This window comes from Lissotriton vulgaris, chromosome 9 (genome assembly GCF_964263255.1).
Source record: "Lissotriton vulgaris chromosome 9, aLisVul1.2, whole genome shotgun sequence".
NCBI classification, from domain to species: Eukaryota; Metazoa; Chordata; class Amphibia; order Caudata; family Salamandridae; genus Lissotriton; species Lissotriton vulgaris.
Window position 1 is genome coordinate 180,976,801 of NC_141697.1, and position 22,578 is coordinate 180,999,378.

Genomic DNA, 22,578 nt, shown 5'->3' on the forward strand with positions numbered 1-22,578 from the left:
CTAATAAACGATTAGCAGCAGAAATTCAGGTGCCTTGTGCTCACAGCTAGAATGACAATTAACTGGCCAAATGAATGTATACATAACACTCCACAGCAGAACGGTGGAATCTGCATTAATCCTCTGACGACTGAGTCTACGTTAAACGGAGTCTGAGGCAGATGGAGCTCTGAGTCAGTAGCACTGCATAAGAGAAGGAACCAGATCTTGCTTACATATGTTTTGGGAAAATGAAGACTATGATTATTGTTAATCCAGAATCTTTAGCTCTGTTGATTTATTTTATGAATTCTAACTGGATACCAATTTCTTATACTATTTTCTTTATTTATATCAATATTCAAAATCTTTTTTGTGTCATTCATTAAGCTTTCACCTTCGGTAACAATGTATCTGGTAGAGACGATTCTAGCGGCAGATTCCTTAACATAGAATTATCTCCAGGCATGAGATTGGATCCGGAAAACTTTTCTGCTACAGTATCCCCGCGCGCCGGGGGACGGCACCACGTGACTCCGCCCTGACGTTGTCCGCGTCTGTGACGTCAGCAAGGATACATAAGTCCCACCCGGGCGCGCCTACGTCAGTTTTCTTCGGAGAACTTTTCCGCGCCACAACGCAGAGCCATCACAAACAAAACGGTGAGAATACTGTAACAGTGTGCGAAAACCCAGCTAACAGAAGGGAAAGAAACGCATGGTGTGGAACAGCACCATCCAGAATAGTGCCACGTACTAAGGCACCAAATGACAGAATGAAAGAACAGAGCGCAGCTACTAAAAGCAAGTCTGTAGACAAATACAACAGTCTCCCCAAGGGCAGGAAGCATATGAAAGAATGCGCAACAGACTAAGAAGTCTGAAACCACTACCTAGAACAAAGAAGGGTTCCAGGGCCAGAATGGAGATGCAACGACAATTCACCCCCAGCAGGAAGGATCTCCTAAAAGGAACTGAGGGTCGAGACCCAGCCAAGGAACCTCAACCCCAAGGACTGCAAGAATCAGAAGTGCAAGCCACACAAGGAAGCAGAGCACAAGCGAACCCCACATTGGAGACCAAGGTGCAGGGGCGCAGAAGTACCCAGGAATTCATCACCCAATCACCAGAAGGGAAGGAATGGAACAACAACAAGGCGAGCATCCCCCTAGGAAGGGAGAAAGAAAAGGGCACTCGCAAAGGACAGCCGCCCTGAGGCAGGCGAGTGCAGAAGACCAAGAAGGGTCCTCGCAGAAATGGGGAGGAAGGGCGGATCGTGAAGGAATCTGCGGCTAGAATAGTCTCTACCAGATGCCTCGTTACCGAAGGTAAGTAACTCGTACATCTGATAGAGACTACTAGCCGCAGATTCCTTAACTTAGAATATATACCCTAGCCATACCCAAAGGGGAGGAGGGTCTGCGAGAGAACCCCCTTAGCCTGATAGAAAACAGGGCCCCACAGGGGACGAGTCATAGGGACAGGGAGAAACCCAGTCCCCCTCCAGGCAGAAGAGGACCTTACCAGCTCAAAAGAACACAGAGCCCCACAGAGGATGCGTTAAGGAGAGGAGATGAGATGAGATGGGGGGCGCAACCCCCACCAAGCAAAGAAAGAAAGACAAGACGAAGAGAGAACAGTACACCCCAAGCCCTGTCAAGGCACCAGGAACTCCCGCCAGAAGCCCAGAGGAATAGACAACGGCAGAGGAACACCGAAAAAGAAGAATCACCCCAAGACTCTGAGGAGAAGAGACAGAACGGAGGCAAAGCTCTCCACTGGAACACACACAGTGAAACGGACAGTTGAACCTGACACGGCCTGAAGTTAACAGGCAAGGCAGGAATGATGCCTCAGGCAACAAGGCAGACGTGGGAAGAAAGGTGTAGTCTCGAAAAGCCCCAACAAAAACAAAGGTAGGAGCACAAGGACCCACGTCAAGTCCCCAGTCGAAGAGCAAGAGGTGCAGCTGACCGCAGACAAGCGCCCGAGCTGTGTGCCAGACCACATCGAGCTCCAAACAAGGGCAAGGGCCAGGGAAATCTTGAACGACCCCAAGAAGTGGACCATTCCGAATAGAAACCAAACCAGGAAAAAAGTGGGACCAGCCAGAAGATAAGAGGAGGAACAAGTAGGACGGATCCAGCCGTCAACACAGGAAATCATCCCCCTGGAACACTAGACTGAGGACCAGGCCAAAACGGCAGACAGGAGGGTGAAACACCGCAGCACAACGCCGAAGATGGCATACCAAGCCCGTCTGCCTATTCCTAGAAAGACAGAACTGAAGCAGCGCCAGCTACGCCCAGATAATAATTAAGAAACCGCACCAGCGGAATACACCGACACCAGGAAAGGCAAGAACCCGCAAAGGAGAGTCCACACCCTCCCAGCGAAAGATAGAGCTATGCATGGGGTATGACACTTCCCAAGAAAAGTATGGGAACCACTCTTAGGGAAGAAATCCCGCATCAGAGAAATAAACACCCGCAGCAGAAACCACAGAAGGCTTAAAAAGCAGCCAAAAAGAGAGCATCTGCAACATCCAAGGCTGCACGAAGAATAAACGCGGCCAACTCCCTACCATCCAATACATGGCCCGCAGATCAGCACGGGCACCCTCATGGGAGACGTGAGAAAGAAGAGACTCAACTGAGTCCCTCATGCAGGAAGTAGCCCTGGTCAACACACACAAAGTGTTAAGTGCCCTCAAGGCAGCGCTGGAAGAAGCAAAGACATTACGCCCCCATGAATTCAACCACTGAGCATCCCGAGACGGAGGAAACAACACCACAAGCAAACACGGAAAGGCATTCCGCAGAAGAGAGCCTTGAGTAGAAGGGTGGAAGTAAATACTGACAGGGTTGTGCGGAGCGGGACGGTGGCGATGCAGGAGTGCCTGAGGCAGCGGATCGCACGTGGCAGGATACCCCCAAGCCCCCATAAGAGAATTGTGGAGCGACGCTTCAAAAGTAAGGAACAACTCCCGTCCACCAGATCCCTGGTGGCGAACTTCCAAAAGGTTGTCAGTGGGAAACAGAGTGACCGGTTCACCCATCCGCAGAATACCAGCGGCTGTGGAAATAGCCCACACAAAGGCAACACTGGCCTTAGAAGGGCGCCGCGGAGGAGAAAGAAATTCCTCCGTGGGCGAAGGCTGCAGATTGAGCCGTCCATCCCCAATTTCAGGGGGGGTCGGCCAACCCCGGAATAGTGGAGGATTCACAGATGAATGGGGAACCTGAGGGGCCTCAGGGAAAGATGGAGAGGCCGGGGGGAAAGCCAGCCACGAGCCACGGTAGGAAGTGTTCAAGGATTTAGGCCATGGGGACGACGAGGAGTCTTCCCTGGAAGATGCCGGTGAAAAGGCAACAATACAGCGCCCTGTCTCCGGGGAGGAACACAGCAACAGATGACAGACCTCTGGAGAAGAAGGGACCTCAGTAGATGAATCCAGAACCCGACACCTGGGCGGCTCCACAGAGTCCACCACCGGCGCCTAATTGATGTCGATCGGCGCCTGAGTGGTCACTCGTGGCGCGACTCGACATCTGCCACCGCCTGCTCTCCAGGAGAATGGGGCGGGGTCGATGCCAGAACGTCTAAGGAGCGGCATTGAAAAGGCACCGGATCGGCCTCAGACGGAGCAGCCGCCTGTGTCGAGGACCGACAGGGACTCAGGAAAGCACCACAGGCCACAGCCTCCAGCCGTGACTCCACCGGAGCCAGGGAGGAAGGCTCCCGGCGCCGAAACGGCACCGGCTCGACCTCTGGCGAGGCCGCCGCCTGCTCAGAGGATCGAGGAGCCCCGGCGAGCTCCTGCGATGAAACAGGGAGCCCCGTAGAGATTTGCGGCGAGGCAGGGACACCAGGCGCCGAAGAGGGCAGCCCAGAAGGACCGCACCTTGATGACACTCCTACGACCTGAAGCCAAAACGTTTGCCATCGGGGCGGAGCCGCCGGCGACTCCGCCGAAGTCCCCGCGCGAGGCAAGGGATTCGCAGACGTTTCAGGAGGTGGAGGAAAGGCCAAAGAAGCCTGCCGAGCCATAGCGCAGGCTGTCATTTGGGCTCTAGTCGCACCTGCGCCGGGAAACGGCGGGTAGGAGGGCGACAAGCGGGTGCGCATGTCCCGAGGGGAGTTGGCGCCCACCGCGGAAGGAGGACAGGGCCTCGGAGACAAACTGAAGGACCTACCAGCCAGTGAGCCATGCCCTTGGGGTCGTGGCGAGAGACAATGTCGCAGACTTTCGAGGTAGGGGACGGACGCTGGGATGACACCGACCTGGACAAGCGCGCCAACAGCAACTTCAACCAGCGCTCCCGCCGTGATTTAGGCTTAAGGTGCTGGCAGGTGTCGCACTCTTCTGAGTCATGGTGCTCGCATAGGCACCACATGCAAATTGGATGAGGGTCCGTCCCCAACATGTGACGTGCACAGGAGGTACATGTCTTGATGCCCAAAGGCATTCGCACACTGTTCCACTAACGCCAAAGCGTGAAAAAGAAGAGAAGGCCTGAAAACTGGCCAGGACACAATCCGGATCCGAGTTGCACGCGGAAAAGAGAAAAAACTGATGTAGGCGCGCCGGGGTGGGACTTATGTATCCTCGCTGATGTCACGGACGCGGACGACGTCAGGGGCAGAGTCACGTGGTGCCGTCCGCCCAGCGCGCAGGGATGCTGTGGCAGGAAAAGTTTTCCGGATCCAGTGTCACGCGTGGGGATAATTCTACGTTAAGTAATCTGTGGCTAGTAGTCTCTATCAGATATGCTTCTACCGATAAAATACCAGTGATCAAGACTAAGAGCGGTTAAAGTGCCTGTGTACAGGTCTACAGAGCGGGTAAAGTATACGTGCTTTACTAAGCGGCCAGTGGTAACTCTACCCATAAAGTGCCAGTGTGCAAGACTATATGCGGTGAAAGTGCCTGTATGCAGGAAATAACTGCTTGTTAGGCAATTATTGCTACAGCATGGTGGGATAGGGATAGGCTACTGTCAGTGTCCCTAGCAACCTGTCCTTGCATATCCATTTTACCTGCTCATGAAAGTTTACATAACTTGACAAGATTGGCAGAACCTTATATCAATTTCTCTGGCAAACCTTACCAACAGACCCTTGAACTACTAAGAGCTTATCCATTCTCTTTCCGGTGCCACAAGTTTACCCAGGACCCGACCTATGCAACAATCAGGTTTTTGAAAATAGCCAGGAACTGCACTAATCTAAAGTTCAGCATTGTATTGTTTTGGTCCATCGACTCCACCAGTGTGGTCCTACAGGACCTGATTCCCCAGTCAATGAACTTATATCTTAGTAGGCTTCTTCGTTGGCTGACCAGAATTGAGCAGATGCATATAATGAGGAGAAGAGTCTCGATCCCCTGATGGCGTAGTCGGCAGTTCTGGTCTTCACTTAGGCTGCCTTTCATCCATTTTGGCAAGAAGTCTAGTCTGGATATCTGACCTAGTCTGAGGGCTAGGAATGACTGTTTAACCTTCCGATGATAGGGTGCTGCAAGCAATGGTGATTCTCATTTTTTTAAAACAAACTACACAATTAGAGACAATATCCAGATAAATGTGCAATCAGATTAGCATGCAATGAGGCGTAATCATAATTGAGGACAATCCCTAATAGGCAAATGCGTGTGCACAATAAATCGCTTCTCATAGGAATTGCCATCCATAGATCTTTGCTGGCTCAGTTACAATAATCAACCTTGTCAATAAACCATAAAAGAGATACATACCTCCTCCCGTCATGAACTTGACATTGCTAAATGCAGTCTCCCACTCCTCCCTTGTTACCCACCCCCCTACCCATTGGCGTAACAACAATATACAGTTATTTGTAGTTACAGGTCACAGCTGCATTGGTATTAGTCAAACGCAAAATATCAAGAATTTACACCGTTCTCTGCTATCAGAGGTAGCCCCCACGCAAGACACCAAAGTGTCCATCCCCCTAAAATAGGGTAGTCCCTCAAGGCAGCGCACCTAACTCTGGCTTATCCAAATCCACATTAGAGTCCTTATCTGGAATTTTTAGTAACACCACCAGTGCCTCCCAGGTCCTCGCCATCTCTAGTGCCTTTTCGCTGTTAGCGTGGGTCCCAAACTGCAATCTTAATCCCCTCCCATTCTGCCCACTTAAGAAACTCAGCCTGCCATCTCCGGAAGCTAGGGCCCTTCTTGGCCTCCCAGTGAGTTGTGATTTCCCCCTTCACCAGCAAAAGCCCTAAATCTATTAATGTGCTTGTTATCTTGTTCTTAGAGGTGTGAGGGAACCAATGTAGCAAACACAGTCCCATAGTGGGTTTTATGTGCCTAGTCGTGACATCAAGCAAAAGCGTTACCACTTCCTCCCAATACGTTCCCAGTTGAGGGCATCTCCACATCATGTGGGAGAAATCTGCTCCAACCGTACTGCAGCGCTGGCAAATTGCCGTATTCACTTTAAAATGCTGATTCATTTTTGCCGGTGTAAGATAAGCTCTGTGGAGTATAAAAAAGTGCATCAGTTGGAAGCGTGCGTTTCTCGTGCTTTTCCATGCCCGTTCTATTAGTCCCGCCCACGCTTTCTCAGGGATGTCCAAACCTAAATCCTCCTCCCATTTTTGTCGAAGTGAGCACAGAGGAAGCAATGGTGATTCTCATTAGAATGAATATGCAACAAAGATCTCGGGCCCTGCAAAACAGACAGGAATTCCTATGTCCCCTAACTCTGAGCCGTCTATGGCTACAGACATTAGATGTGCAATGCTATTAATATATCAACGTCTGCCTCTCTGTCCCTTCTTTGTCACTCTAACTTCAGAAGATTTTGAAATGATTATGAACTTAGAATGAGAGGCAAGCTACAGCAGTCCATAGTGAATGTCATTTAGCACTCTGAAATGGCCTCTGGAACACGTAGCTCAATGCAAAGCTAACCAAAATAATTTTTTACATAGCAGCCTACATTATGTTATGTAACTCCCATTGTTTTTCAGTTAAAAGATAGTATATATGAAAGATGCACCTGTCCGTCAAAAACCTGATAATGCTCAGTCTGTGTTTAATCAGAAAAATATTTTGTCAAGATGTCTTTTTATGGAAAGCCGTCATTTAAACTTCTGTTTGTTTATCTGCATGTTTCAATCCGAACAGATGTGCACGATGTTTATATGTAGATACAATATGTTTTGGAGAAAATGAAAACCGAAAAGAGTATAATTTAATTAGCGAGCACAGGGAATTAGATATTGTTTAAGAATTGCGTTGGGCAACTAATTCCCACTCCCCCATATTGTTACCCGGGGCCTTTCTGACATTAATTATAGAAAGCGAATCATGCTTGGTGAAGCAGTCATGTTTTCACAGACGCTCAGCTCAGATGACATTTGTGGCAAGAGGTAGCACAGTATCTAGGTTCAGGCTTTCCAGAGTGGGAGGCCGTTCCTTTGCTGTACTGGGACCCAAACTGTGGAACTCTCTTCCCTTGGACTTACGAATGGAGCAGTGCCATCTCCGTTTTCGAAAAGCCCTAAAGACCTGGCTGTTTGCCCAATAACCCCTTTTCTTCAGGATCAATCATGCTGTTAACTGTCAATTAGCGCCGGGAAACCCTTACGGGTAGCTGTCGCGCTCTATAAGATTAATAATAAAATAAATAAAATAAAATAAATAAATCAATCAGGATTTATAAAGTGCGACTAATTACCCAATAGGGTATCCAGATGCTTGCAGGCCCTTGAGGCTTATTCGAACAGCCAGGTCTTGAGGGCGATTCGGAATTTGAATAACCCATAATTCTGTGGAATGCTTGCATAGTGAGCATGTGTTGGGAAGGGCACATGCAAGTTTTATTTTTTGTTCAGGTGGTGTCTGTGGTGTGTTTGGGGTGAGGCTGGTGTGTGCGCAGTGGCAGGTGAAGTAGCAGTGGGTGCAGGTGAAAGGTCCTACTGTGGAGTGTAAGTTGGCGCAGTGGCAGTGTTCGTTGCGGCATCTGGGTTTGAGGGTGTAGAGCTCGGCGTTGGGGTATCTTTGGGGGTGGAAGGGCTAGGGGTTGTGGCCCTGGGCACCGTCCAGGTAGGGACAGGTGCACCGGCTTGTCTTTGGTGCACCTTCAGTGCTCCAGCGGCATGCCCATTGCTGGCATCCGCTGAGCGGTCGCACTGCGGCCTGCATTATGTAGGTATTCTGTTGGCAGGAAGAACAGTGAGTGGAAAAACCTGGTCAGGAAAACCCCAGCGGGAACAGCTTGCCAGCGCTGCGGTGCGCCAGCAGCATGCCCATTGCTGGCATCCGCTGAGCGGTCTCACTGCAGCCTGCATTATGTAGGTCGTCTGTTGGCGGGAAGAACAATGAGTAAAAAAACCTGGTCGGAAAAACCGCAGTGGGACCAGCTTGCCTTTAGTGCACCTTCAGTGCACCAGCGGCATGCCAATTGATTGTTTCTGTTGTGCGGTTGCGCTGTGGCCTGCATTAAGTAGGTCTGGGATGGGCAGGACTTCGGTTGGCGGGAAGAACAGTGAGTGGGAAAACCCCAGCGGGAAAACCCAGGCAGCTGTGGTGTCAATAGATCAGTCTGGAACAAGCAGGAACTGGTGGCCACAAGGAAATGGCAAGCTAGGTGTGTCTTCTACGTTCTGTGTCCAAATAAAAGTAAGCGGCTACTGTGCCGAAAAAAGTGGCGTGCTCTTTCGAAAGAAAGTATCCGTTTGAAAGTTTGCAAACTTTCAAACGGATACTTTCTTTCGAAAGAGCACGCCACAGAACGTAGAAGAACAAGATGTGATGTCTGTGCACATTGGACACAGTCAGCACGCCCTGATGAAGTTCTTTTGAACGAAACGCGTTGGCTGCCCAATGAAAATTGAATAAAGAAGAGTCAAAAAAACAAAACAACCATTCATGGACACTCTTCATTGATTCCATTTATATTTGTGTTAATAATTTTTGGTGGTGCAACCCACATTGGGTGGAATTTTAATTGATAAACATGCAGCTGCATTTATATCTGAAATGATGTACCAAGTTGCAAACAAAGGTTTGAGAACCTGAATGGACATAGCTAGAGGTGATGAATCTACTTATAAGTTGAAGATAAATATATATACCAAGAATGACTTAGATGTGCTTGTACACCCACTCTCCAAAAAACTGTGGAACTTATCTACATGTGTCATTACAAGGCCACATTGGAGCATGTGGTACCACTTGCTTTAAACTTTTTAGCACTCGCATTCGGGATTGAGGCACTAACATGGTCACATGTGAGGCAAACTACAAACTCGATCCTGCCAAGATTAAAACATTCCAATCTGCAGCATCTAAGTCTGTATTATGGGGGCTATATTTGCAGAAATCTCTAGCAAGGCCATGCAAAGAATATCCATCTGATTAGGATCCGAAGAGGAAAGAAACTCAGATGGAGTGTGAATTTCTCAAGTGCATCTCATCAGAATGTGAAATGAATGTGAAAAGGATGAGCCAGAAGGGGACATGAATATCGAAAAGCAATGTATTTGATTCTCTTGTGCTGCTTTTAGATGTGACATGATGCATTTTCTGCGTCAGATAAAGAATACTTCCTTGACAATTGTATTAGGCTCTGAAATGCAGACCACAACCCTAAGCCCTTCTCTTTACTGATCACCACATCTTCTTCTTGCATACAGAGCACACATTGAAGCCTGAGAACTTAAGTGATACGTCAAAAACCATTTGAACACAAAAAAAAGATTAAAGAAGTCAGAAAACTTGGTGAAGCTCTGGAATTGTAACGTCTGTATCATGTGGCAAAAATGAATTGACATGATGGGAGTGGGAGTCTCCTTATTAAATGTGGCAGATCACTTTGAAGGTTGAGGCCCAGATGGCTTACAACAAAACTGCTATGGCATCACCTAAGCAACCAATGAGCTGTTGTTTTTATTTTATTTTACTTTTTAGGATCCAGTCTTACAACTGGGATGTAGTTTCAGATAAGGAATCAGAAGTGAGAATAAGCTGTTAGAATGCTAATGTTACCTGGCCTACTACTTTCTTCCCAACTCATTTTCAAAAAGAAAAAAAACGAGGCCTGTATTTTATGCAGACCTCACTTCCAAAATCAATGTGATAGTCAAGAGGAAACTCTGAATTGTCTTTCTTCCACCATGAAACTTGGTGATCGTGTACTGCTATTGCTTCGAAGTAATTTAATATGGATAACTGCACGGCTAGAGATCCAGACTTTGAAATGCCTAAAGTCCTATGTTGTAGGCAGCACCTTACTATCTTAGCATCAAGACATTTCTGGAAAACATCAAGGAGAGAGGCTGATGACTGAGGTTTAGGGATCACATAGCAAAACTGGCTAAATTATAACTTCCTACAATTGTTTTCTCCTCGGCGTGCCTGTTTTAACTCAAATAAGCACACTGGGGCAGCTGGCAGGTGACTTGTGGCACAGTACACAAGTTTGCAGTAAATGAAGTAAAAAATAACAAATCATTTACAAATTAGATGGATTTGCCAGTTTAGAGAGTGATTGCCCTTAATGACCACTATTGCCAGATGAGAGATTAGGAAGGGAAATAGATCATCCTTTAGTCCTTTAACCGGCATAGCCCAGTGTTCAATGCACAGCTGACAGTTCTTTGGCAGAGTGCAAATGAACACACCAGGGTCTGCATGAAAAATATATATGGTAAAGTGTACATGCTGATGACCAGACAAATGTGCCTTAATTCAGGCTTCTGATACTTGAATTAATCCTAAAAACTGAAAATATAAAATATGATTTATTGCCATAAGGAACAGCACTCAAGCCTTTATGTCAATGATGAAGAACATATAAACAGAGGATTGAACTCGAATGGAACACTAGATTTACCTAGATCAATGCCTCTGCCAGTGACGATAAAGATGCTAAGAGATGACAGGATATTTATTGCACCCCATTACCTCTCAGAGGTGGAGTAAGTATCCACATCCACTCTCTAGGATGGAGGAAATCCAAAATGATGGAAACCTGCAGAGATACTACCTACATGATCATGGCTTGCACGTTCCTGGGACATGCTGGCAATGAAGGTGTGATTTCAATGTAAACAGTGTTAAAAACAGCAACAACAATAACAGTGAATAATTACGGTGGAAAAAATACAAGTAAAATTGAAAATGGCACTGTGGGGTCATCTTTGAATTCATCAAACTCACACTTTTTTTTAATGAAAAAACAAATTAGCAAAGAAAAAGGGAAAAGTAACTAGTTTACCTTAAACAAGAAGCCAAATCCCATCATCAAGTATGAGGGAGGAAGAAAATTTTTCTTTCCTGAAAGCAAACATATGATGGTTATGCATTTCATGATTAACCAAGTAAAATATGTCAACATACTTCATTTTTTTATAAACATGTTGTATGGTAATTTAAAAAAAATGGACAATTGTCTAGCATTCAAAACGCTACATCTTATTTTTAGTTTTTTTATTAGTCCATTGTGGCCAATGTAAGTTATTTTCTGACTGTATTCTGTATTCTCACACGAAACAAGCATGCACGGCCTCCTGGTATGATCGAATCTCTGGTGTAAGCAATCCTGGACTTAGCTGGGCCTTTCTTTCTTTTAATAAGAATTTACAGATGCATAACATTTGGAGTAGGGATTCTTTTGACTGGTGGTACAGATGACATTGATGCTTGCCCTTTACTGTTCCATATTTAAAGTACTTGATTGAATCAGTAACACTCCTTACCTGACCACCAAGGACTTTTTGTTGATGGTGAGAGGACACTTAGGAATGGTTTCTTGATGTTATATTCGTAATTACTTTCGGCAATGCTCTTTCTGGTACAGACTCTATCTAGCAGCAGATTCTTCACCTTTTGAATATTCCACATACGTTAGAATGGAATTTGGACACTTTTCCATAGTACCTCTGTGTGCCGGAAGGTGGCGTCTTGTGGCTCTGTACTGTTGGCTGTTCTGCCGATGAAATGATGGGCGGGGCCTATACAGACGCCACTCTCAAGGGTGTTGATGTCAGCTGCTTTCGAGACTGCCTGTGGCTCCAGAAGCAGAGCCCCACAAGCACATTGGTGGGTTAGTTCAGATTCCAATACGAGGGATCTTATTAAAGGGTAGTGTCCAAAAACAGAATGCGGAGAAAGGAAGGATCAGTATGGAATCTGCGGCTAGATCGTGTGTCTACCGGAAAGAGTGTTACCGAAGGTTACTTGTTTTTCTGATATAAACCTCTAACCTTTGAATAGATAAAAAAAAGCAGTTGCTAAGGAAGATGGGCTGTGGATGGGCTCAAACCAGAAAATCCTGCAGGACTGAGCAGGCAAAGTACCTTTCTCTGCAAACCTGACAGTCCCAACAATCGTGCTTTGGGAATGTATGGAGAGACGCCCATGTAGATGCCTGGCAAACATCAAGGAGTCACACCTTTGGCCATGGTGGGATAAAAATGCAGTGCTACTGGGGGCTGCTTTGTTGCCAGTGAGTAGAAGATCGTAATGGAGAGCACAAGCCAGTGTTAAATGATGTGCATCTAAATTGCCCGGCCATTTTCACTCCAACAAACCCCACAAAGAGCTGACCATCCTTGTGGTCTTCTGTGCGATTGATGTAGAAGCTGAGCGCTCTTTTTGGATCCTCATGATGAAACCTCTCCTCCTCCTTTAAGGGGCGTAAGTGGAACATAGAACGCCAAGAGGGTAATTGTTTTGCTGAGACGGAGCAGCGTCCCAACTTTTGGGAGAAAGGAAGCCCTAGTTTGCAAAACAAGTTATGTTATGCCAGAGATAAATGTGGAATAAGGTGGATGAACACACAGAGCATGAAGCTCACTCACATTTCATGCTGAGGTTTTTAAAATATGGAACACCGTTTGGATGTTGAAGTGTCGTAAAGTGTTAACTGTGAGGAGCTCGAAAGGAGTATCGCCCCAATGGGACGAAATTGCGGTCCCATTGGGGCATCACACAAGGATGAGGGGGGAACATATACTGCATCCCTTTAAAAAAATGCATCAAAACAGGTGATTGAAATAATGAGGGTATAATGACCTGTGTATCATTGTGTTCTGTAATGAGTTCTTGATTCTAGAGCTTGCTTCGTGTTCAAGTGTCCTTAGAATTCCCACAGGTCAGTTGCTGCTGGCGCTGCGTGGATAGGATGTTATAGTAAGAGGGCCAAGAGGGTTTAAAAATAACATCTAACTATGCCCACAACAAGTCCTTGCTGGGCGAGAGATAGAACAAATAATGAAACAGCTTGGCCTGTAAGGGGGTCAATTGGACAACTTCAGCACCAAATCATAAATCTTACCCAATGACAAATATAGTTTTTCGACTGACAGCTAGCTGCCAAGATAACATGAACCACCTCTGGAGGAAGATCAAAGGTGCTCCGCTGTCACTGCTCAATCGCCACACATGAAGGTGGAGATTGCAAAGGCTGGGGTGGAGAACCCAACTGTTCTGCTGCGATAGCAGATCCTCTTGGAGAGGTAGCCTTATTGGAGGACAGATGCTTGAGCCCAGTTCTGGATACCATACCCTCCATGCCCAAACCTGAGCCACTAGAATGACTTGGGCCCAGTCTGTCTTGATCGTCCTGAGAAAAGTGTGGCAGGAGTGATATCGGAGGAAAGGGTTTCAGGAGTGCTGAGTTTCACTCGAGGCAGACGTATCTCCGAGCGAGAGATACCCCGGAAGCTCCAGCACACAGAAGTGCTGGCATTGTCCATTCTCGGTAGCGGTGAAAAGCTCAATCCAAGGTTCTTCCCATTCACAGAAGAAACGTTGCGCCACCTCTGGGTGTAACGGTGACTTGTGATGTGCAAGGCGCCAATGACTGAGTTCACACAAACTGATTTTATGTAAGCTCACCAAGTGGTTCGCCACCAGGAAGATTCCTTGATGGTCCAGCCATTTCCAGAGGCACAGATCTCCTGACACAGGGTCAGTGACCCCACCCCGCCCTGCTTGTTGCAGTTCCACATGGCTTTGGAATTATCCATGAGCACCTGCACCAGCCTCCTCTTGATGGATAGCAGAAAAGCTTTCAGGTTCAAAGGGATTACCCTAAGCTCCAGTATGTTGATATGAAGATGGGTCTCTGCCAGAGACCAGAGGCCTCTGATCTCCACCTCTCCCAGCTGGCCACACTAATCCAGAAGCGAACCACAGGTAGTGCAGATGAGCCCGGAGGACAGAAATGTAGAGATAGCGCCACCATATAGTCTCCAGGGTCAAGGAGAGACAAGACTTGTGCAAGAGTGAGCATTCTGAACTTCTCCTTGCGGGGGAAGAAACTGAAAGGGCGCAGATCCAGAATAGGCCGAAGACCTCTATCGTTCTTGGGCACCAGAAAGTAGCAGGAATTACAACTATATCCTACTCATGGCACTGGAAACCTCTCAATAGCCCCTTTGCCCGAAAGCGAAGTTGGTATTGGCACTGACATGCCCGAGCCTGGATTGGTTAAGAGCACTGAGGGTGTAGTTGATACTAGAGCAGAATTTGTACAGAGTCCAGCTGGCGCCGAAGACAAACCCGCCAGCTGGAATGTAGGTGGTAGATCTCTAATCCTTGTGGCGGCCAAAGGGACCCCAGAAGGAGCACATAAAGAACCGAAGAACCGGAACAGAACTCTTTGATTTGGTACGTCGTGGCTAAAAAGCCAGTGAATTTCAAGATTGTGCAGGAACCAGCTGCGGAATCGGCTCCAAAATTGAACAACTTCAAGAGTGGGAAGGGGACCATTGGCACTGCCCATGCACTTCATCAGTGGAGTGGGAATGGTGCGAAGGAGAGGAAATATGGTTCAACACCTTAATTTTCTTATGGTTACCCAAAAATTTGGAGTGCGATGAGGACCAGCTTCAAAAGCGGCTCCATCTATTCCGGGAATGGGGGTGAGACCAGAAAAAAGTTTTTAACTTGGAGTAGGACCCAAAGCAGTCCTGGGGCTGCATCTTCTTGAGATCGGCGACAAAGTTTTGCTTCACGTTCCCTTATAGTCTTCGGGTTCATCAAATCACAGGCCCTGCTCACCTTGGAGTCACAGCTGTTGGTGATATGTCACAGACATCTCTTGCGACAACCCTTGTAGGGCATAAAACCTGTCGTTTTAGGGGGTTAAATCCATAACTACCTATTTACAACATGGAACATGAAAGGGATGGGAACAATGTCAAAGAGAGACCAAGTTTTGGCTTCCCTTAAGTGACAACATATAGACATAACCTTTGCTGGAAGGTAGGATCTTTCTAGCATGGTAACACCCACTTTTTACATAGGTCAGTGCATTGTTGACCTAGTTTGCAGGGTTTTTACTAATAATGACCCCAGCATCTGTGATTCCTCTCCTAAATTGGTTCTGAAAGTACTTTGGTACCTCCACAATTGGCTACTAGTGTACCCTTATACGTCCCTAGTATATGGTACTAAGGTACCCTGGGTCTCCCATGGGCTGCAGCATGTATGGTGCCATCAATTGAAATCCGCTTAAACTGTGACTACAGGCCTACCATTGCAGCCTGTGTGAGTTGGTGCTTGCACCTCTCACAACAGATATATTATATCTGAAGTCACTGCAGTTAAAACCTATAAGCCACCCTATGGAAGGCTTGTCAGTCCTGACAAACCCTGAAGTAGATTCTCCAGGTTTTGTAAGTGCGGTCAGACATTTTAAGACATATAGTGGACAACAGCCATTATGAGATATCTAACTATATAATGGCTGCATCAAACCCGGTCATGTTTGGACAAGTATGATCCCAAGTAATAGAGGCCCCTTAGAAGAACCCCCCGTACTCCAGGTAACAGCTTTTAAGGGTGCGCCAGCAAGCTAGTGCTGTTGCCGACCACAGACACAATTCTGCCCTTCTGCTTCTGAACTGTGCTTGAGGAGGGGAAGGTAGATCAATAGGTTTCCTGTCACAGGCAGTTGTGATCTCCTCCCAGATAGGACATAGTGTATTGGGCCTGGGTCGGGGCGCTTGCTGCTGCGACTTCTTTGAAAGGCACAGATGGTGCCATTCTTGAATACTCCAGTTTGATCCAGTTCAGGAACTCTTGGTTCCTGCTCTGGCGCGAAACTGGACGAAGGACAGGGGAGTATCCTCCCCTCTTTAAAGGCCTCCTCTGAGAGGGACCCCCGAGTCATCTCAACCCTTTCCTTACGTACTCAAGGGCTCCCCTGTGGTGGGTCCACAGATTCATCGTTGGACCAGACTCAACCCTGAAACTACATTGCTTTTCAATCGTTTGGACATTGGACTTCGTTAGACTTCGAATGGAACCAAGACTGAACCAAGGAAGACTCCTGCAGCTCCTGGTCTCTCTGTTCTTCAAGTCTTCTGCGTTGTCTGTGTCTGTGCTTCAGCCAGGGTCTCCAAAAGACCTCTGGACATGAAGGACCACCGAAGAAATCTCCCTTGGAGTGAAGAAGTCACTCCCCTGCATCTGCAGACACCGCAACAAAGCTGAGCGGGCTGCTGCTCCTGATGTCCCACTGACATCCCGAGGCACAGGAACACAGGTGGTGGTTCTGTGGATCCCTAGGCCTGGCCGGCTTCCCTGCAATTTGTAGGAGAGTATTCCTTGTCGGGGCTGCTGGGACTGAACAGCTGTGCACCGGGTTGATTTGCAGTTGCCAAGGCTTGTTGGCTCTGCACTCCAGAGATGTTCAGGCTACAGCCTCCAGCACCTCACTTACTGAGGAACAGAGTCTTTCCTGCATTTCCCGCATCGTGGGTCTCCCGACGAGCTGCTTGAGGTCCTCTTGCGACTCCTGTGCCTTCAGCTTGTGGGTCCTCCTGACAGTCTTCTCTTGCTTCAGTAGCTCCCCTGCTTGCTTTGGGCCTGCCCTGACTTTCCTGCCTTTGGTGAGTCCCTTGGACCTTGCTGGTCACAATGTTAGCTACTTTTGGTTCTCCGCGCCAGTTGCAACTACCAAGGCTTACTGGTATTCCCGCTGGACACCTACAACCTACACACAGACATTCGACGTGGGACAGCTCATGCACAGCTCCTGGCCTTCCTCAGCATCGTCTGGTCCTCACAGATGCAGCGACAAGGTCACAGTTGTCTTTTCTGAACCTCTCGACATCGGTGTACATTGTGCTTCTGTGCCTCCTGGTCACTTACGAGTGGCATAGACTCTGTCCCCTCTGCTTGCAGGTTCTTCACTTCTAAAATCCACTCCTGGATTCCATTGGCCTCCTTCAGTCTTCTCCAGAGGCATCTTACTCGAAGTCTCCCATTGTCATCTACAGCAGGTTCTGACGTCACTTCACCCCTATGGTACAGGTAACCTGGTTCCTGGGGCATCCACTAGTGAGGTGGCTCTCCAACTTCTGCCTTCCAAAGGGTTTCTTAGGGTTCTCCAGGAAGTGTCCTTCTTTAACCCGTTCGATGCTCACGACGAGCTCAGCTCGTCATGAGGCACAGTTGAGCTGTGCTGATGACGAGCTGAGCTCGTCATGAAACTATAGTATTCAAGGATTTTCAGCACAGGAGGGGAAAAGTCACAGCAGCCAAGGTGTTAACACTGCGGCGCAACTTCTCCATTGACTTCCATTGGACAAGCGGCTGTGTTTCCACTCTGCAAAAGACTTACTTGGGGTGCCTGGGTACTTACCTTGGGTGCTTCCTTGTATCCCCAGCTCCTTTGAGTCTTCTGGCGCAAGTCCTGCTCTCCTTTGCAGTTTGCATTCCACTTTCTTAATATAGGGTTTCATCTCCCCCTTGATACCAGTGTATATTTGTGGTACTTACCTTATTTCTTCACAGTATTCTTGTGTATTGTTTTGATAGCTCCGGGTAGGAGATATACCAATGTAAATAGACTTATTTTTATATAAACACCGTGTGGTTCTTTTTCATTTTACTTACACTGTTGATTAAAATTGCTTTACACTCCAAGAAAAGCCTGAAGGCTGCTCTCCACAGCTACCACTTTGAGAGCTTTCTATGGTTATCAAAGACCACTAAAATGAACACTGTTTGGATTAGAGCAAGGTGCATCACTTGAAGAAGCGTGCATCATGTAATAAGCCATCCTCCTACAACCTTCCTCCAGGAAACACACCAAATGACCCGAAAGGTGTCAAGCTTGCAGAGAAGCTGGAAGGGCCAGCTCATTGCCACCGGTTATTCCTCTTTTGCTAGGGGTTCCTTGATCTCTATTCACCCAGGATCCCATTTGAAAAGGACAAGACAGGAAAGGACGGTATGTTATACTTACGAGGACTCTAGATGGAGCTTGGGTATTACTGGGTAGTATTGATTACCCTACTACAGGGCAGGATCACTTTCTCACATCCCTCGTGCCTTATCTTACTCTCTTTGACAACCAAGGTTGTTCTTTTCTTATAGTTGCCTGGAAAGTGCTTGGGAAGCTGTCCACCTCACCCCATTGGTCCCTACGGTATCTGGCAAGTTATGCCACATATTTCACAATAGACAATTGAGCCCTAACACAACCATTTTCCCTGTTGCATCTAGGTTCTTGCTTTCCTTTTCTAGAGGTGTGCCACCTGTGCATTGCATGAATGCTCCATTACTTGGCATGAGCATAATCAAGGACTCTAATGTGACATGTCTACAAATAAAGATGGGTCTTGTGAAGCCAGTTTAATTTTTTTTCCACTCGAGGACTAACTATCCAGGCCTTGACAGGGTACTTACAAATGTCAAAAGAACCGTTCAGCAAAGTTTTTAGAAGCAGTAATAGAGGAACAGAAGGCTAACTTTTAGACAGGCTTCCTATCAAGAAATAATTTTCCTCCTACTCTGTTCCTAGGGACCTTATGCGTTAACGCTCTTGCAATTATAGAGTGATACTCAGCGGTGTCATCTGGTGGTGAAACCTTTATTGGATAAAGTTTCAGAGACATGTCCTTTTAACGGCTGATCCTATAGTCTTGCCATGCATCCTCTTGGTCATCAATAAACCCTGTATCCTGATAGGTTAAAGCTGACTGGGAAAAATATTCCTCATATGAGTGTGAGTGAGAGTCATTCAGAGATAACTGTTTGTGGCAAGGAGTAAAATTGGCCTTTGATTCCTCTGAAATAACCCCCCTGAAATATAAGTTTCCTTTTTTCATGTGGAAATGCCATTGTTGTAGAAGGTCCTGTAAGTATAGGGGCAGTGTGCAGGTCCAGGGAAATAATGTGCAGGCTTGTGTCAGCCTGTTCAACCTCTTCTTGGCAAGACCCTCCCATACTGGGAATCAATAGTGTACTGTTTTGGTGCCAAAAGGATCTGGGTGACCTCTTGATCTAGAGCCTCTGGATGCTGACTTAAGGGCTTATTTAGCATCAAGAGCTCTTTTCGTTGCTACAAGTTTTAACATAAGTGGGAAGTGCAGACTGTCAATCATTTTTTGAAAGTGGTTCCCTAGAAAGAGAATCCTTGGTGCAAAATCTTTGGTGCTGGTACCAGGTGTTGCCCTATGTACTTTAGGCCATAAGGGATCTGGACACTTTTTGATGCCAATACTGGAAACTTGAGGAGCAGTCTTGGTCCTAGATTAGGGTTTCCTGCAATACCATAGAGATTCTTCTGTCGAGACGGAGTGGCGAGACTGAACTTCACTCTTCCATGACTTCTGTGCTACCAGAAATGCCTCTCTGACATGTCTCCTCTCTCACCCAAAGATCTCATCAGAGTGTGCTACCTTGATGGCTATGGCACCTGGTACAGGTAGCAACACAGTAGAGCACTGGAGTTGCTTCGTCAAGTAATTCACCCACCTTCTATTGCATCAGTGCTTAATTCTCACTTGAATGAGAGCGTTACAGGCTGCGCAAGCGCTTTTGTTGTGGTCTCAAGTGAAAACACAAATTACAGACTAGATGTGTGTGCTGCACTGAAACAGTCTCCTAGACAGTGTAGGGACAGGATAAGTCCGGTAGGCCATCATAGCAGAATGCCAGTACGAGTTACTTCACAGACCTGGAAGGGACTCTCCCATTATCCCTGATGTTTCTGTCCCTCTCACAAGAACAAGGAGAACCACCTCCTTCACTTTGTTTACACGTGCCATGACACAATGGCAGTATTTAGGATGGATGCAATCTTTGGGGGTCTCAAGGCAGAATTAATTGCCAGTCAATCCCTTAATGATATTTTATTGACAGAGTTAGCAAATTAAAACTGAATATTCAGTAACATTGGTTCGCCTGCAGAACCAGGAAACCCTCAGCATCCAAAAAAACTGCTTAACAGCTGCTGATCAGTTGCCTTTTCTTGTCTGTTATGTTCCAGACTGGCATATATCTGTCCTATCTCTTTGCACTCCGCTCCTTTTTGTTAGTAGTCCTTTCTACTAATCTAACATTAGTTAGCACCAAATATACACCTGGCCTCAACCCCTCCATCTCAGCTAAGGGTCCCATTACCATTTTCTTTTCCTCAACCCTGCTTCCTCTCATCACTTTTAAAACTACATTTTATACTTGATCGTCATCGAGCACAGAAGTTTTAATTTGCCAGCAGAGAGCATGTCAATAACTGCTGATGTATTCACTTTCTTATCTTTCTGGGCACAAACACACACCGCCTTGAAGAAAAAGAGCCAACAGTTGTAAAATCAATGGCGTCTGACCTGTGAGAAGCAGGTTACATTCAGCTACATGATATATAGAGTCCCTGAATAGACAGAGAGCTACAGGGTAGGGTACAGTGGGCCTAGCTTCCTCAATGACCACTATGTTTTTATCTATGCCCATTCTGTGATAGAGGGCAAAAGGATAGCTGTGACAGCGTATGTGTGCTCCATTTCATGTCTCTTGATTTACTTTAATGAATTTCATCAGGTACACAGCACATTTGAAGACAATGTGAATAATACTGCATAGAAGAGGCACCCAACATTATGCTACACATATTGAAATTAATAGAATGTGCAATAAAAAAGACAATGTCGAATTTAAAGGTCATCACATATTCCACAGGTTTTCTACATTTTGCATTGAAGCAAGGCTGTTTGGAGGCTATCATATGGCAATTATACTTTGGCTTCAAAATATTTTTAGAAGATTATGTTTTATGGTGATCTTTAAATTATGTATACAAATATTCTAAGGATATGCCTCCATAAGACCTCTTGCTGTTGAATCAACTGGCCAATGCACAGTATCGGATCATGATAGTTTTCATACCAGCAGAATTTCTACCAAGCACTGGCAAAGCTAATATGTCTTGGTTCAAAAATGTTGAGCGAATGGCTTCAACCAAGGCTTGATGCCAAATGCACAAGGGCACATGCAGCAAGATGCATACGTACGTATGGCAGGCAATTTTGAAATGGGTTTTCTATTAAATAAAACCCATTCCAAGATAGCCACTGAAGAACGCTCATGCATTGTCATGAACCATGGTGGCCATTTTTAAATTACAGTTGTAATATGGAGGATGGCCATGTCAGAATGGTACATTAAAATGAAAAATAAGTGAGCAGCCAGGCAGCACTTTGCACTTAGCACTGTGAGGCTCATATCAAATAATAACAATAAAAAAATACATACATAACACAAGGAGCGAGATGGGGAGTGAGGCAGGGGAGCAAGGCAGTAGAGCTGGGGCAGTGGTGGAAACCCAGAAAGAAATGTGCATGTGGTGAGCTACCTTGGCAGCATCTAGCAGCTGCCGGTCCCTTGTAAAATAATTAAAATAAAAATATATATACAATGGAGGGCGAGGCAGGAAGCATGGTGGAGATGGCGAAGCGAAAACAAAGGTTGGGTCATGGAGGTAAAGAGGAAAAGAATAACAAAGGGGAAGAGACACATGCACTCCTTTCATGGAGTGCTCACAATAAATAAAAGTAAACAAAGAATTCCTCAAGTATACAGTCGGCTTACACAACGTATCCAATGAGAATATAGTAGGACTGAAATGCTCGTAGGCAGGACTAACACAAGAACAAGGAGGAAAGCCAAAAAGCAGACAATTGAGATAGGCAACCAATCTATCCAATCATATGCAAGAAGCTGGGCCAAAGCCAACTCTAAGTATATGTTATGTATTAGAAATAATATGTCTGCCTACTTCTGGCAGACAATCCACTTGATATGGAATAGAGCAGAGAATAATGGTCTGCACAATTCAGCTCTCACCTCGAATCATGAAACTTCCCGTTGTCAAATATTCACCAGTTGGTGCTGTTTTTGAGACCTAGAAATGCAAACGAATAAAAACACGTTGCCCCCGGTGAGAAAGCGTAAGACAAATATGGATACATAATTAACTTGAAAACAATAGCTCATAAAAAAGCTATTGAACACTTTAACAAAGCTTGTATGTTTGAACAATTACCTGAAAAGAAAAACACCGGTAATTTACAGAAATATATTTATTGCCTAAAGCTCTTTATCACTTAACATCACACCTGAGCCCACGGTTCTTACATTCAGGGCAAACTTTAAAATAATTCATCTTTACCCTCCTGCCAAAAGCTTTTAATTGTTGTGCTACATTTTTCTTCATTGATACAATGAAGGAGAGGTCTAATTACTTCTCAAATAACAGGTTTTTAATTTACTATTGGTCCATATGTTTATTACAGCAATGTCTCTCTTAATTTAATTAGAATAATTAA

At 46.2% G+C, this 22,578-nt stretch overlaps 1 protein-coding gene across 1 annotated transcript in view; it reads right to left on the reverse strand.

Annotated features, from left to right (window-relative positions):
• Positions 1 to 22,578, reverse strand: part of NEMF (nuclear export mediator factor) — a 486,031-nt gene that overhangs the window by 138,080 nt on the left and 325,373 nt on the right. The window contains exons 20-21 of the mRNA XM_086937289.1: positions 22,097 to 22,154; positions 11,229 to 11,287 (exon numbers count right to left, since the gene is read on the reverse strand). Of these exons, the coding sequence (XP_086793415.1) occupies positions 11,229 to 11,287; positions 22,097 to 22,154 (117 nt within the window). The remainder of the gene's footprint in view (positions 1 to 11,228; positions 11,288 to 22,096; positions 22,155 to 22,578) is intronic.